This window comes from Xenopus tropicalis, chromosome 1, assembly GCF_000004195.4.
Source record: "Xenopus tropicalis strain Nigerian chromosome 1, UCB_Xtro_10.0, whole genome shotgun sequence".
In the NCBI taxonomy this organism is placed as follows: Eukaryota; Metazoa; Chordata; class Amphibia; order Anura; family Pipidae; genus Xenopus; species Xenopus tropicalis.
In genome coordinates, this window is record NC_030677.2 from 84,313,030 (window position 1) to 84,330,232 (window position 17,203).

The 17,203-nt window shown below is 35.7% G+C and overlaps 1 protein-coding gene across 2 annotated transcripts in view; it reads left to right on the top strand.

Moving 5' to 3' along the window:
- LOC100487782 (neuronal acetylcholine receptor subunit alpha-7) overlaps positions 1-17,203 on the top strand; it is a 69,273-nt gene that overhangs the window by 35,828 nt on the left and 16,242 nt on the right. For both annotated transcript variants that reach the window (XM_031903408.1, XM_018097385.2), the window contains 4 exons: positions 4,741-4,820; positions 6,837-7,004; positions 7,600-7,794; positions 8,710-8,796. In XM_031903408.1, coding sequence (XP_031759268.1) covers positions 4,741-4,820; positions 6,837-7,004; positions 7,600-7,794; positions 8,710-8,796 — 530 coding nt within the window. The remainder of the gene's footprint in view (positions 1-4,740; positions 4,821-6,836; positions 7,005-7,599; positions 7,795-8,709; positions 8,797-17,203) is intronic.

Genomic DNA, 17,203 nt, shown 5'->3' on the forward strand with positions numbered 1-17,203 from the left:
AGTGTTATGAAGGGCTGTCCTTATGTACCCCCACAACTGGTGGCAAACAACAAAGCAAAGTATACACGCTTTACCACATTTCCCTTTGGTTGATGTTTTCTGTCATAATGTTCTTTTCTTTGTCTTGCTCTCACCATGTTCTTAATTTTTTCCTCAATTCTTGTACTCTTTTGTTTATTCTGTATCATGCCGCCTCTACTCTGTGTTCTCTATTTTTCAAGTAGTTTCCACCTCTTTCGTCTCCTATTTTGTCACCGCTCCTCTCAGTTATACTATGCTATGCCTGTGTTTAGTATTTAGATTCTGTTTCTTAATGGTATATGTTTTGCCTTTATCCAAATGTTGAATTTTAAAGCTCGGAAAAAAAACCTTTATTCAGTTTTTACCAGGAGAAAATCTGATGGCTGATTGTTTAGTACATATACCACCACTATGTTAGTTTGCTATTTCTATAAATTCCTATAATTTAATAATAATCTAAGATTCTTAATTAATTCTAAATCTATCCACTTATTAGGACAGCAGTTAGCACATTATCGCACTACCCTAGAGCCAAATAATATTGCTGTACTGCATTTTTTCACATAAAATAGCTGCCAGTATTGATGAGTGAATCTGTCCCATTTCACTTTGCTGAAGAATTTGCAAAACTTTTAAAAGATTGGCAAAATGACAAAAAAAATCTGTGAAACGCAAAAAAATTACGCGTGTCAAAAAAATTTGTTGCACACATCAAAAAACATTGTTGGGCGAAGCTAAGAAAATTATGCATGTCAAAAAAAAATTGTTGTGCAATTGTTGCCACAAATCCATTCCTGACTAAAAATTTCACCAATAACTAGCTGCCAGTAGGACCTGGCTACTAAATTTGGGTAAGAAATTATTGCAAATGATAAAGTCAACCCTTACCTTAAAAAGCACTTGTGCCAGTTGGGATTACTTATGCCAGCTATAAGTGCACACCACAAAGGGATAATTCATGTGGCAAAATTAAGATGACCATCAAATGAATTGACAGTTCTTGATTAATTCCATCACTGACCAAGCAAAGGATAGATGGTGGACTATTCAGCAGGCACCAAGTTCCATCTTTGTAACTAGTCCCAGCGGTGAAAATGTACTGAAGTTTTTCAAAGGGATATATAACAACCAGGAAATATCTCATATGCCTTGTACTTTCTAGAAAAATATCAATGAACTTAAACATACCAGGAACTGAGGTTGTTTTCACAAAACATATATGAGTAGATACAAATAAACCTGTGGCCAGTTACTGAATGTACTCATTACAGGTCTATGCTTATCAAATTCCATGTCAGATTATTTTTGTCAGCTTTAACTAAAAATTCATTACAGGCATGTAAAAGAGACAGCAAATCGACATACTTACTGTACCTCAAGTCATGTAATCATTAACTGACTGTAAAAAATGAAGACCTAATAAAGTAGTGTTACAAGGTATTAAATCCCTAAAGCAAGCTTTAGAGACACCTGCATTGATTGGTTTTGTTACACACCAGACTTAAGGAAATACATTAATGAATTGAGTACATCAGTATGGTTATAATTACCAATGACATGTACAAGTTCATGTCCTGATCCAGCATTGTTCTGCTAACTGCTCTGAGGTTGCTGCAGTTGACTCTGTACCTGTAAGAAAAATAGGCACTGCAGGGTTGGAGGGAATACCACTATTTGAAAGGAGCCCACACTGCAAGCGGCGGAAAGAAAACTACTACAGGTATGGAACCAGGGTTTTTCAAGATAAGGGATCTTTCTGTAAGTTGGATCTCCAGAACTAAAAATCATTTAAATATCGAATAAACCCAATAGGATTGTTTTGACTCCAATAAGGATTAATTATATCTTAGTTGGGATCAAGCAAACGGTACTGTTTTATTACCACAGAGAAAAAGTAAATTATTTTTTAGAATTATTTGCTTATAATGGAGTCTATGGGAGATGGCCTTTCTGTAACTCTGAACTTTCTAGATAACGGGTTTCCGGATAAGGGATTCCATACCGGTACAGCTCTGAAGTGCTTGGGGTGCCATACTGCTACTTGCAGTAATGGGTTCAGGGTCCCATGTAGACTTTGTAAGTCTCTTAACCAGCTGTAGCATCTTGCATGTTGTCAATGGTAGCATCTTTGTCTTGGTTTCATCCACTCCAAGAATGGTGCATTGTGTCCTGTCTTTTCTGCAGAAGTGAGGTAGCTCCTTCCAAAGATCAACTAGACAAACTTCTGTGTGACAATGGGCTGGTTACAAGCAAGCATTCTGTCAGTAAGGAGCGGATCTCCTCCTCATCCACACAGGTCACAGAGTGTCTCTGTAACTGGCAACAAGAGAATCACTACTATACCCTTAACTTTCCCACTCTTCTTTGTCAATTTAAACATTTTGCCATTTAATATATTGTAAATCTGCTTCTGAGTATGTCATAAAACAAAATTTATTTTCACTTTTGTGTAGTGCCTGCAAGGCATAGGGAGATTGGTTTCATAATATTTTATCTGTCACAGGTAGTGCTTTTAGACTGCAACAGCTATTGAGGCATAGATCTGATTTTATTTGTTTTTGTCCTATAAAACAAGAAAAAAGATTAAGATCATAAAATAGTGATCTTGTTGGGCTCAGAAATATAATTTTCCATATGCATATATTCCAAGCAAATGCATACAAACCTCATAATATCATCAAATTCCTATTTCTACAAATGTATCCCACAAGGTGCTAACATAACTTGCTGCACAATTATTCAGTAGAGGGTCATTACCTCAAATAATGTAATAAAAATTATTCCCTTTTGGAATACGTGACGAAAATGTAAGTAATTTGCATTATACATTATACAATTCAGTTGTGTGGATATGAGCATCCCCTGGGTCCCTTTTCATTGCTTTCTGTGAGTTTGGACTTGGGTACTTGTTGCACTACTCAAAATAGTAACATTTAAAGGCCAATGGTACAATATTCTAAACGTGGTATATTAATTAAAATGAATGACTAGAAATCTGCTGACCTGGTCCTGCCAAATGCCAATCATAGTTCAGGAACCATTCTGTAGTGCCACAGTTAACTGTTTAATCAAGCCAGTGACACAAAATATATGTCTGGTATTGCTACAAGTCTTCTGAGACTGGCATGTGGCATCCATTGATAAAGGCAGTCTAAATGCATATTAACACATGTTTATTGTCCTTATCAACAGGAAAAGCACTTATCAATGTAAATCAGTTTTCCAACAGTAGTGTAATGATATTGCAGGTTTTAAAGCTCATATGGAAATTCTTTATTTAATCACCCTACAGCATTTTAAACTCTATACTGTCTAGTATTGTGTGACACAACAGAGCAGATACATATATCACCCATAGTATCCACTGAATTACAAAAGGCCCATTCACACATTCTCTGTTTCAATCTTAATCTGGTTTAACTTTGTGAGTGCCTTTCCCATTAGCTTTGCATATTAATAGTCCACTATTTTTTGTCTTTCTCCACCATTCAGACATGTGTTTGTTCTGGGTTCCTACTTTCAGATTCAGTTCAGTGCTTGAATCGCTAAGGATTTGCTTATGAGGATTCAGGACCTCTGGCATTTATTGGAGAGGCAACCTGTGTTTAGTAAATTCCCCTGCAAAGTTATTGTATTTTATTGGAGTACAAATAAGACAGTTAAAAATATTTTTAGTATTTGTTTTGGCTTTGTTTCCCTTGCTGCTGAATCTTATTTTATGCCAAATGCAGGCATCATTATATTCATCGAACGAAAGTAGCTCTCTTTACTTGTGCAGAGATCTGCAATAACCGTTTGTACTGCAAGGCGCAGAGTGCAAAAACCAGGTCGCCACAGTTTCTACACTTTTTTTTACCTCCACTTTGTAAATGACCCCCACAGTGTTTTGTGTTGTATAGTTGTGGAATTCTCTGAATTAGTCATACTGGCTGATACATTAAATAGCTTCAAGAAGGGTTTGGATGGTAGTATTATGTGTATTATTTGTTATTAATAATTATACCTATGTAGTGTAATGAGTAATACGAGTATATATGAGGATTGGGCCAATTATAGTATATCAAGCCCATGTCTAAATGCAATTTGTCTTTAAAGTGTAAAGACGTATCACATTCTTACAATAACCCGTGTCCTCATTTATGGACTGGCCCTGCTAGTTTTTCTCTTACCAGCTGATTCTGGAGAAAAGATTTCTTTAGGTAGGTATGAACTGGGTCTATTCAAATGATAAAAAAACACATGATGCCCAGATATTGTAGTGTAATGTATAGTACTATAATGTAAATTACGAAGACAAACTAACAATAACAGACAATGAAGTTCTTGACGTTCTGTATATAAATTATACTAATTCATCTGTGGAAAACGAGCCTGTCACACAACTTTTTTGATGCAACTGCAATCTTTTTGACACAATGATGACGTATTAACAAGACTGCGACTTTTTGGACACAACCGCAACTTTTTCCTCACTCTGTGAATTTTTTGTGCACATTTAATGAAAACATCCGTCAATGGCAAAATGTGGAATTTCATAGCGAAACCATGATGGTGAAAAATTTCACTTATTACTATTTGTAACCAAATAGCAGGAATGTCAGATTCTGATCTAAATGTGATCTAACCTGCCTGAAAGTGTATTTGAATGAGGACAGTTTGAATAAATGCATCCCTCCCTCCTAATGTCTTCTAACGTAACTGTTTGTATTTGTGTTTTAGTGCAGATGAAAGATTTGATGCAACCTTTCACACCAATGTTTTGGTGAACTCCACTGGTGCCTGTCAGTATATCCCACCAGGTAAAAGAATTTACTTTAAGTAATATACATAATATTTTTAAAATAAACTAACACAACAATACAGGCTAAAACAGTAGTTCTTTTAACAAAAGCTCAGAATGTACATATTGAACTTTTTAAAGCCTGCAAGCTGGCTTATACACTATTCTCATGATTGCTTTACATCTCCCCAGCTAGCCGCCTTCTTGCTACAACTGCATTTAATGATGCATATTGATTCCACATAAAGCAGTGGTTTAGATTGTGGCAATGGCACCACTTGAGGTGCTTGGAGCAGAAGCAGGGGGCTTTAGCCTGAAGACAATTAGGATGAAATGTGGAGTGATATTTTTTTAACAATGCTTGAATGATTGATACATCAATGTATTCCTACATCCGTGCCTTTGCTATGAATTGAGGAGGGCCCTGACAAAAGGATGGGCCTTAAAGCAGGGCTTGTAGCAAAAAAGACTAATAATCACTGCCAGGGAATGAGGCACATTGATTACTGATGAATTATATTAAAATAAATCAACTGACATTAGCTGTTACATGAGCTGTATAACCCGGGTGCACTACACAACAATATTTTAAAAGCATATGCCTTCCTAGACAGTGCTAGACTAGGATTGTGAGGCCCCCCAAGTCACCTTTTACATAAGGCCTGCTTCTACTACACTTTAAAGGCCAGATTTATCAAAGTATAAAATTAGGGCTTGCCGCAGAAAAGTTAAATTGCTATTTATTCATTCTTATGGGATTTTAAGAGGCAGTTATCAAATGGTCAACTCATTGGAACACATAGGAAGGAAAAGAGAAAGGGGGGATTTTACACTGATGAGCTCTAACTTCACACTTTGATAAATCTGTCCCATTATTCACCTCTTTTCCTCACTTAGGATAGTTTTCTCATACCCTTATTATCACATTCTGCTTTGGAGAATTTAGCAAATTACAGTATCAAAAAAAAGAATAATATAATGAAAGAATTCCAGACAAGAAAACTATATAAAAGACTGCAATTTACTTTTATGTTTATACAAGGTAATTAACGTTTTAAAGTTCTCAAATGGTTAATGTGAATTAATAATTACAATTTATTTGAAATAGATATACAGAGAAGTCCATTACAAGGAAATGAAAAGAGTAGAAATCACACTGTTAATGGCAACAAAATACTCTACTAAATAAGTTTCTTTAGTATCTACTCTATAATAGTCACAAATGCACAAAGTGATTGTTAGTTTGAATGTTTTCCACTAGAAACTGCAATAGCACAGTTGGTAGTATTACAATCATTGTAACATATCAGTAATACATTTAACAGTCTATTTCACAGCAAGAAGCAATTATACGTTCCAACTGGCCAGCATTGTTTACGCTGCAAAGTAATGATTTCTGCTGCAGTATGTCTGCAAAACAACTTAGCTTATATTTTATGTTTGAATAAATATAAATGCATTCGCTATACAATACTGTATATCATGAGCACACCACCATTCTGTGGTCATACAAAAGGCAATGAAAGAAAGTTTGAAAGTCTTTTTGTTTCCCAAACAACTGTTTTAAAATAGGTTGCCTAATTCTGGGTTGCCGTTTTAGGAAGATCTAAACATTTTATGTCCAAAAACAGCCTTTTTGGCATAACAAAACTTAATTGTTTTTCTCTGACCCAGCTGACAGCAAGTTTACTCAGTAAATTATACTTGTCCAGCATTCTGTGGCCTGCAGGATCACAAAGAATGGACCTTATTGAGTTGACTATACTATATATATCACTAAAACTGTGCATCTAAACCTGAAGCTGAAGGGATTGAGATATGGTGAAATTAGAGAGGTGGTCTTTAGGTCATCTCATTATAACTTAATCATTACTCCCTCCAAATGAAAATGTAATTAAAGTAAGATACTTTTTATACAGTTTATTTTATTTTAGTTTGTCCCCAGTGCTGATGAGATGCATGTTTGCATGTTTTACTATGTATTTTTTGTTTTACAAGTCAAAGGTCAAACTTTTTAAGTTACATTTTTTTCAAGGAATTCTGAAGAGTACTTGTTACATTGATGTGAGATGGTTTCCTTTTGATGTACAAAAATGCAAATTAAAATTTGGATCTTGGACCCACAACGGTTGGCTACTTGATCTACAAATGATGGAAGCTGACATTTCCAGCTACATTCCCAATGGAGAATGGGATCTAGTTGGTAAGATCTTTTTGGATTGAAACATTGTTATGTAATTTGCAATGTTCTAAATGGATTTGCAGCATGATGCACTCTGATTTAAACGAACTATTTACACAATTCAAAGACTGATCTTTTTCAGTTTAATATGATTTATAGTATTTGTTAATTTTATACAGCAGTGAATAGTGTAGGTTAAGTTAATTGCCCAAGTAAGCAGTGAATATTGCATTATATATGGTGATTATTTCCCCTTAATGAATGTTAGTATTTGGGAAAGGACAAAAATAAAACTTATTTGGACTGAAATGTGCACAGTGCATATATCTATCAGGGTAGTTAACTCTTTTAACCTTAGTTAATTTGTAAACTAAAACTTAAGTCATTTTATATAAACCCACATAGACTGGGGATTTCTCATCTTTCCCCAGTGTGACTGAGTTTTACCTTAAATAATCATAGGCAGAGATCTGCCCAGCAAGAGGATCATAGGGTAAAGACTTAGAAGCGAACAGAGGATATACATTATTTATTTGGTGCAAATCCCTGTTATCCGATTGGACCTAAACTTATGTATTTAGAAGTTTGTATATTTTAAAGGTATTTTGTTATGCAGGTGTGCCAGGCAAAAGGAATGAACTGTATTATGAATGCTGCAAGGAGCCATATCCTGATGTGACCTACACTGTCACAATGCGCAGGCGCACTCTCTACTATGGCTTGAATTTACTGATACCTTGTGTCCTCATTTCTGGACTGGCCCTGCTAGTTTTTCTCTTACCAGCTGATTCTGGAGAAAAGATTTCTTTAGGTAGGTATGAACTGGGTCTATTCAAATGATAAAAAAACAAGCTAGGGTAGGAAAGCACATGATGCCCAGATACTGTAGTGTAATGTATAGTACTATAGTACTATAATGTAAATTAGGAAGACAAACTAACAATAACAGACAATGAAGTTCTTGGAGTTCTGTGTTTAAATTATACTAATTCACTAAAGAGGGAGTTTGTGTCCAAATTCCTTTTAGTTTGATGTAGATATTGGTATTTCAAGACATTTTGTAACTGTATTTTTTTTTCATCTTCCCTCTCTCTGTTAGTGATGCCTGGGCATCAAAAAGCTGAATTTTCTATTGCTATTATAATTTTAATTTCCTGTTCGGTCTTTCTGCTGTTCATCTTCCAGTCTGTGTTTCATATCACTGCTTAGTTGCTATGATAAAGGGGGCCTAAGCAAAAAACAACCACACATAAAATAAAGATGAACTGCAAATTGTCTTGAAATATTACTGTCTACTGCAGTGCATTTCAACTTCTAACATGTAGGAGGCTAATTTTTTCTCATGGTTTTGGTCAGGATTATATTAAAAAGGTGACATTATACTGAGAGTTATATGAAACCCTTAGGCAAACTCAAGGCAAAAAAAAAATACTTTAGAGGATTACATCTGGTCAGCTTGACACCCCTGATCTGACGCAGTTTAAAGCAAAGTAAACAACAAACTATATAGACAGCAGTCATATTACCTGGGCCATCGGTGGAAGACACAAGATTAGAAACAATTGAAAGTCTTGTATGTAGACCCCAAGCCATCCATCAATGTCTCATCAATCTTAAACAAATGTGCAGGGAATTTGGAGAGCAACTTAATGTAAGGACCCATGTAAAAATATATACAGTATTATATTGTTATTTTAAGAAATATCTTCTTTTCTTTAAAATACAGGAATTACAGTGCTGTTGTCCCTGACAGTGTTCATGCTGCTAGTTGCTGAGATAATGCCTGCAACATCTGATTCTGTTCCTCTTATAGGTAAGTTTAATTCTTTGTTTCCTACCATAAATACACCTTTCTTTAAAAGTGTTGGTAGGGTTGCTACCTGGACAGTATTTAACCAGCCTAGCTCCCACCTCCCCCCTGCAGGCTAGTAAGAAACTATAGGAAAGGTGGCAACCCTAATTTAAGGTGAAACATTAACTGTGCTAAAAGAGAGGTCACCGAAACCAAATTATTGTTTAAAGAGACTATAAAAAAAAATGTCACATGACCCAGCATTATAATACAGTATATGTCAACTTATATGGACCCCTAGCCCAGTGGTTTTGAGATAAGCATCTTATCCTCTTTTATTCATATGCGCCAAGCTGTTAAGAAAGTAATAAAAAAATGTTGTTTTTGGTGTGGTGTCACTTTTCTAATTAAATACGTTAAAGCTAAACAGGAGACTTTAAGGCCACATTTGGGTACCACTTAAATGCCATTGTTCTATGCTGCATCTTCCTGTGTAATAGGACACATGTCATTTATACTAAGAGCTTCTGTACCAGGACTACTACCTATTCATGGAAGCACCATAGAGTGGTACCTTTCATACTCATACTTAGGCATTGTATTTAAATTCTAAATATAGAAGCTAGAATGGTAAACTAAAATCAAATTATTAACCATAGTGTTTTTTGAGGCGCTGATACTTACAAAATAAGAATAAGAACCGTTACTTTTTGCACCTTAAGTACTTCAGTCTCTAAATAATTAAAGCATATAAAATAGCATATTAGAAATACAGCTTTTTGGAAGTTGGCATTTAGGTCAGGACATACTTTGTTCATCTGTTATATATATATCTATTATACAGTATATTTTTTATTTTTTACCTTAGAGGATAAAGCTTTTCATGCCCTAGAATTTTAAAGCCCTTGAGGCTGAATGGAACTATCTGTAAATTGAATGCCTAAAACAATCCTAGTGATCTGTCACCTGATGCTTGGCTAAAAATATGCAAGGCCAGTAAGACATTTATAAACCTTAGCCTGGAGGAAACATCTAGTATGTGTCCAGATGTGAAATTAGGTGCATAAATGCCCAAGTGGCTAGAAACATCATTTCACTTCTAAACCTTTCAGCCTGATTCTACGATGGCCGCTTGTCTTGCCAGTGCAGGTACTAACTCAGTATGTATGTATGTATATCTGTATTTATAAAGCGCTACTTATGTACGCAGTGCTGTACAGTAGAATACATTAATACAAACAGGGGGTTAAAGATAATGGATAAATACAAAGTACAACAATAAATACAAATAAATACAAGGTACAGTTGCAATAAGAGTCATAAACACAAGATGAAGGAGGTCCCTGCCCCGTAGAGCTTACAATCTATATGGGAGGGGTAACTAACAGACACAAATGGGCAAATGTAAGTGCTGTAGGTCACAGTGGGTGACATTACAGTATAAGTGCCAGTTTTCAGATCAGGTGCTGGGTGAGTGCTCCAAAAGGTAGTCTTTAAGTTTAGTTTTAAAAAGACTGAGGGAGGATTCTCTCCGGAGGAAATCAGGGAGGGCATTCCAAATGTAAGGGGCAGCAAGGCAGAAAGGTTTAAGGTGGGAAACAGCAGTAGTAGTGGGGGGCGCAACCAAACGATTGCTCTGTGAGGAACGAAGGAGTCAAAGGAGTCGAAGGAGTCGAAGGAGAATGAAGGAGTCGGCCAACTCAGTAACTTTGCACTGAGAATTCTTTGACTTTATATGTATGTATGTATGTATATCTTTATTTATAAAGTGCTACTTATGTACGCAGTGCTGTACAGTAGAATAGATTAATACAAACAGGGGGTTATTAAAATAATAGATAAATACAAAGTATAACAATAAATACAAATAAATACAATTTACAGTTGCAATAAGTTAAGAATCAAAGAGACAAGAGGATAGAGGTCCCTACCTCGGAGAGCTTACAATCTATATATCTGCTAAATGAAGGTACAATATGCAAATTTGGCAAGACACATACATATTAAAAATTATGTATGTATTTTTTTTTTTCAAACAAAATTGACCATACATTGGATCTTGGTATACTCAGAACAATAAACATTCAAAAACATCCTTTTCCCTGATGGTTTCCCTGTCTGCATTTGGAGTTATGAATGTATGGCTTTATCGCCTGTTAAGTGGTTCTGAATACAATGTCTGTCATAGGGTTATTTTAAGGGCAATATGCAAATGCTTGCTACAAATTCATGTGTGAAGGTTAATCTCTAATTTTTGGTTTTGAGGCAATGCAGTGTGTATAACACAAGGCATTCTGTGAAAAAGGTTTTTAATGCAAATGGAAATGCATGCTTAATGCATGTATTTATGATGCATGTACAGAAGACAGTGTTTTTGCTCTTCATATTCACCCCTCCCCGCCACCTCACTGGATTCTTAGATTCTATGTGAGATGAATGGACAGTCTAAATGCAGAAATATCAAAGCATGAAAAATATGGTTTTTGTGTATATAAATATTTTTATTGTGTTTGCATCTCTTTGAAGGCAAAGGAGACATAGTAAGGTTTTGTAAAGGGCATCAGGATAAGAAAAGGGTGACTTTTTAATGTAATATTCAAAAAGATGTGTGATTGGGAAAGCTAGGTCTCTGCTAGGGCAACAGACACAGAAGCTTCATCCTTAAAAGAGAACAATGTTTACAAGGACATAGGAATGACAAGGATAAATAAGATTAGAACACCTAGGAAAGCAAGGAAGCAAAATGAAACAATGCCTCAGGGTAAGAAAAATATATACATCAGTAAACATCCGCCCTGCCAACTAGTTACATGTCTATTCTATTATAAAAGACCTATTTAAAACCACAAGACCTATTTAAAACCACAAGGCTCATTTATGCCTGCAACCACATTTGTGGCCATGCAAAAATGGATGTAGTTGTTGTCCAAGCCAATGCCATTCATGAAGGGTATTCGTGTCCAAAGCCATTTCTTTCACTTCTGCATAGTTGCAATCTGCACTAAAGGCGGGAGGCCTAACACTGGGGAGTCCTGAAGCTGCTGCCAGGTCATGGTTTATCTAAATCCTAGAATCCTAGTCAAGTCACATAAATATACTTTTATATATGCATTCAATATTTGACTTGTTATCCTCTTGAAGAAAGAATAAAATTCTGTGCATGCAAATCCCCTCTAGAGCCCTCCTAATTTGGATGGATTCTGTTCTCAAGGTAGCCATTGGGATGAAAAGGTGGCCATACACAGGCAGTTTTCAGCTGCCAATTCGGGTCCTTAACACCGAATCAGCTGCTTGTCTGCCTATGTATGGGGGCCTCCGACAGGCATCCCTGACCAATATCTGACCAGAATTTTGCGAAATGTCGATCAGAGCAATTCTCTTCCACCGCTAACTCCCTTTTATTCCCATACTCCTTGATAACATTCCCATGTAAAAGGCTATAAACTCTGTGATTTTTTTGTTCAGGGTTCTGAACAGAGCTTTGTCTTTTACCTAAAGTGGTCTCCAGTAACTGAATTTCACCAACATTCTGTTAAGTGTTCTGACATTTTTACCCAGGATGGCATATAGCAGTGCCTGAAACCACACCTGCCACGCTTTGGGGAGGACATAATACCTCTATTGTCATCTGTATTGTAATTTATACTGTTCCTCTTGTCTTTGTTTGTTTAAAGGCTATGCTTGTTTCTTTTAATATCTCCAGAATAAACAGCTATTTTTGCCTCCACTATAACAAAATAGTACATTTGAATTTTTTTTTTAACTACCTATTAACTTGTTTTCACTACTGAAACTAGGTACAGACCCCACAAGCCCAATAAATAGTGTCTGTCTATGGCATCTCTAGCCCCTCTAGCTTTTTTCTCAGAATATACAGGAAGCCAGTAAAACTAATCACCAAGTTTCAGTCCACTGAAAATGTTCCTGTAACCTTTTATTGACAATAAGCCACCCCTATTTAACTGAGCCTTCAATGAAGATTTTCTCTTCAGACAAGTGACCAAAAAAAGAAAGTTAGAAATGTAATTTTTTAAAATCAGACTTTTTTTTAAAGACCTTTACAAGTGCTCCTCCCCCATCACCAAGTGTTCAGATTACCCCCATCCATTGGCAATGCCTGCAGAGCCTGCTTAAAGGAAAACTATACCCCCCAAATGAATTCTTAACCAACAGATAGTTTATATTATGTTAAGTGACCTATTAAAGAATCTTGCCAAGCTGGAATATATATATATATCAGTAATATTGCTTGCATGCTTTCCCTTGAGCCACCATTTTGTGATGGGCTGTGTGCTCCCTCAGAGATCACCTGACAGGAAATAATGCTTGTTTGTGTAAACCGTGAATCCTATGATCCCAGGAGGCAGCCCTTAGTACTTAAAATTAGTGATGAACAATTTTTTTTTCCCCAGGCATGGATTTGCAAAGAATTTCCACATTTCACCATTGGCAAATTGTTTAGTGAAACTTCAGCGAAAATCCGCCACAGACAAATCTTTTGCGTGTAAAAAAAGGTCGCTGTTGCGTCAGAATGGAAGAGGTTGTGTCAAAAATAGGTGCGGTCCTGGCAAAAAAAAAAGACACATGCGGCAAAAAAAGACGCATGCGACAAAAAATTTCCTAGCGTTTTGCCAGCATTTCACAAATTTTCCTAGTGTTTTGCAAAATTTTCTGCGTAGTGAAACAGGACAGATTGGCTCACACTTCTTAAAATTTTCAATATGGGAGTACCCAATAGCACATACTACTAAAAAAAGTATATTTCTATGGAAATGGTTTATTTAGATAAAGCAGGATTTAACATATGAGCTTGTTTATACAATATATTTTTTATAGAGACCTACATTGTTTGGGGGTATAGTTTTCATTTAAGACATCAGCTGCATCATGTCTCTCCCCTAATGTTTTAATTTGTATTCCATGGATCTGAGTAGCCAATTGGCTCAGTTACATTTAAATGTGCAGGAGGATCAAACACAACATGTAATGAATGTGCAAGTCTGAAAACAGTGCAGTGGTGTTTATAAATATCACATAAATAGTATAACTTTTATGGAATTTGACATTATTGTTTAAACTTTTAGTCCAATTGCAATACACTGTAGAGATATTTCCAATTCCTGTATGTGAACATCACTTAAGTGCCCAATATACAAACACTGAAATTATGGCATACTTTCCAAAATTGCTTCTTGAAACAAGGCACATTAATTTAAAAAAACATGGTAGCAATGTATTGCTTTCTACATTGTGCTTTTGTGCATTGTCTACAGTCCCACAGCGGCATTACTTCCACTGTAGAGGTTAAAATATTGAAAATTACTAATGTGGGGCAGCAGAGGTTAGAGCGCACCAACGCACCATGCAAAGCTATTTTGAGTGTACATTTTTTCATTTATCTGTTAATTAAATATTGTGTTTTCTTAGAAAGTGTCCTTGCTTAGGGCATTTCCCGATTTTGTATGAAATAATGAAATTGATGCTGGCATAATTTCACTGAATTATTATTTTGTAGAGTACTTCACATCAACTGGGACAGTTTCTGCAACCTTATGGAATCCTATAATCCCAAAAATGTAGTTTAGCAATTACTGAACTGAAAGAATTTACTTTATAATCATAAAGTATATTCTTTCAGTTCAGCAATTCCTAAACTACATTTTTGCATAAATAAGTTTCGGAAACTTACATATTAGTATTCTGAAACCAAGAGATACTGGTTTCTGTAGTAAGTAGTGCTGAACGAATGTGTCCCGTCGAAAAATCCGCCAAACTTCCGTAAAATTAGCGAAATGGCAAAATATTCGCAAAACGCAACTTTTTTTGTCAAATGTAACTATTTTGACAAGACACATCTATTTAGACGCAACTGTGACTAGTAGTCAACTTGTAACTGGGTTTAGAACTGACCGTGCCTATTTTTACATGGCAGCGCCCAATTTGACACGACCGCAACCATTTTGATGTGACCGTGCCCAATTTGATGCAACTTTTTTTGCCACGTGCATCTTTATTTTGCCGTCTGGCTGATTTTTTCTGCATCATTTTTTTGCACCCATTTTGCGGAAAAAAAACAATAAAGGGGAAGCGTGGAAATTTGCTGCGAATCCATGCCTGCTGGAAAATTTCACTCATCTCTAGTAGTAAGTAATATTGAGAACAAACTTTTAAGCAAAGCTGCCTTACATGTCAATGGCACTAAGGTTGTTTGAAAAACAAAAAAGAAGTTGAGTACTTTGTTACAGCAGGGAGCTTTATTTTTATTTTAATATTTTTAATATATTATATTTTTAATATAAATGTAAATGTTGCTCTTCTAATGTAGAGAGTGGATTTATGTGCTCTTACTTGTTTGTATTCCCTGTAAAATGTCAGCCAGGTGGCAACCCTACCCGTAACATGACCAATAAAAAGTTGCACTTTGTTCATCTAATTTTGCAACAAAGCTACATTTAGATGAAGGGTGTATTGTGACTGCTTTGTAGTTGTAAAGAACAACATAAAGCAAACTACTACTGAACATAGGTTGGGTGGCACCTTGGTTTGAAATTAATACCTGGGAAACCCCTGCTTTTCCTCTTTTTCATTCACATGAATTCCAAGTTGTTCTTTTTTCTGTTTACATGTCTATACAGCAATTTATAAATAATGTATCTCCTCTGGTTCCTTCTCAGTGAGGCACTGTCCACTGCAAAAACAGAGAAAGTGTTCCCTCAAACTGTGTAGTGCTTAACATACCTGTACTTTGGCTTTTTTGTTGTGTCCCTCCTTTGGTTTTAATGGAAACACCTTTACAGTGGTTGCATGTGCCCATCTTTTCTGACATTACTAGCCCTTCTAATTGTCCAGTCATGGATAATGGGGTCATTGGGATACCTTTACCTTAATGTGGGATGGAAGCAACTTCCATTTCACCTAAAATGTTAAGTGGAAACCCCAATCTATGTATAGGGTGTCTTTGGTTGTTGTATAGTATAAAGAGAATGCACATTTGCTCATTTTCGGTCTGCACAACCAACTTCACCTGTGACTGCCTGTGGGCACAAATACTGTTGAAATAAATATCCATGACAGTTTAAAGTATATTACAGCCAATAAAGAAGTCGGTATCAGCTAGGAATGCATGAAGGGACTTGTAATCCTACTTTCAATGAAATTCTAAAATGAATACTTACACATCTACAGTAATAATACTGCAAGCAAAACCAGCAATGTGTAAAAGGAATAATGTTACTTCAGAGTACCTTGGAAAAAATAATGTTAAATGAGCAGAAAAATGTGATTGTTTAATGGATTTTCTATTTAAAGCTAATTACAACTGTGCCTGGGAAACTAAACTTTAAAAGTTGTTCTCATTTGAAGAATTTAGAGAAAATCTAAACATATGCATTAGGTGGTAGTATAATTGGTAGTATAACTGCATAGTAGGGCAGTTTAAGGACCAGTATCTGTGCAGAAAATCATTATTAACAACATAAATGATGAAACGGTGGAATGGTCTGGCCTACTGAAATTATTATGTTTACTGGAGGCTTGGTAGAAAGGCAAATACAGCACTGAATGTATAAACAGACGTGGAAATTAACAAACATAAAACTGCAGGATGGCTCATTAAGCCAGCAATTTACAAGATGTATTTGTTTCATTAGTAAAGTTTTAACCTTATTGTTTCTTTACAATAGTGTGATCAGATACTTCTTTAAAGGGATCTAAAAAGCGAGAAGTAACATTTTGATAAATATATGCTTCCTTTTATGTGACGACATATGTAAAGTTGCTACACTTAAGTTTGTTTAATTAAACTTTCAGTGCTATTCTATTTTGTATGTAGATCAGTTATAAGTCTATGCAAGGCCATAGTTATAAAACAGCTAACATGGTAATATATAGTACAAGTATGGGATCCATTATCTGGAAACCTGTTATCCAGAAATCTCCAAATTATGGGAAGGCCATTTCCCATAGACTCCAAGGACATTTAAAGCATCATCATATTTATTATTTCAGAAGATACTGAACATGATACAGCATTGCATGCTGCTTAAAGGAACAGTAACACCAAAAAATGTATATATTTCAAAGAAATTAAACAATAATGTACTGCTTCCCTGCACTGGTAAAAGTTTTGTGTTTGCTTCAGAAACATTATTAAGAGTTTATATAAACCCTGGTGTGTAGCCATGGGGGCAGCCATTCTAAAGAAGAAAAGGCACAGGTTATATAGCAGCTAACAGATAAACCCTGTAGAATACAATTGTGTCTTATCTGTTATCTGCTATGTAACCTGTGCCTTTTCTCCTTTTTTCCAGCTTGAATGGCTGCCCCCATGGCTACACAGCAGCTTATTTATATAAACTATAGTTGTGTTCCTGAAACAAACACCCCAGTTTTGCCAGTGCAGGGCCACAGTACATTATATTTCAATTAC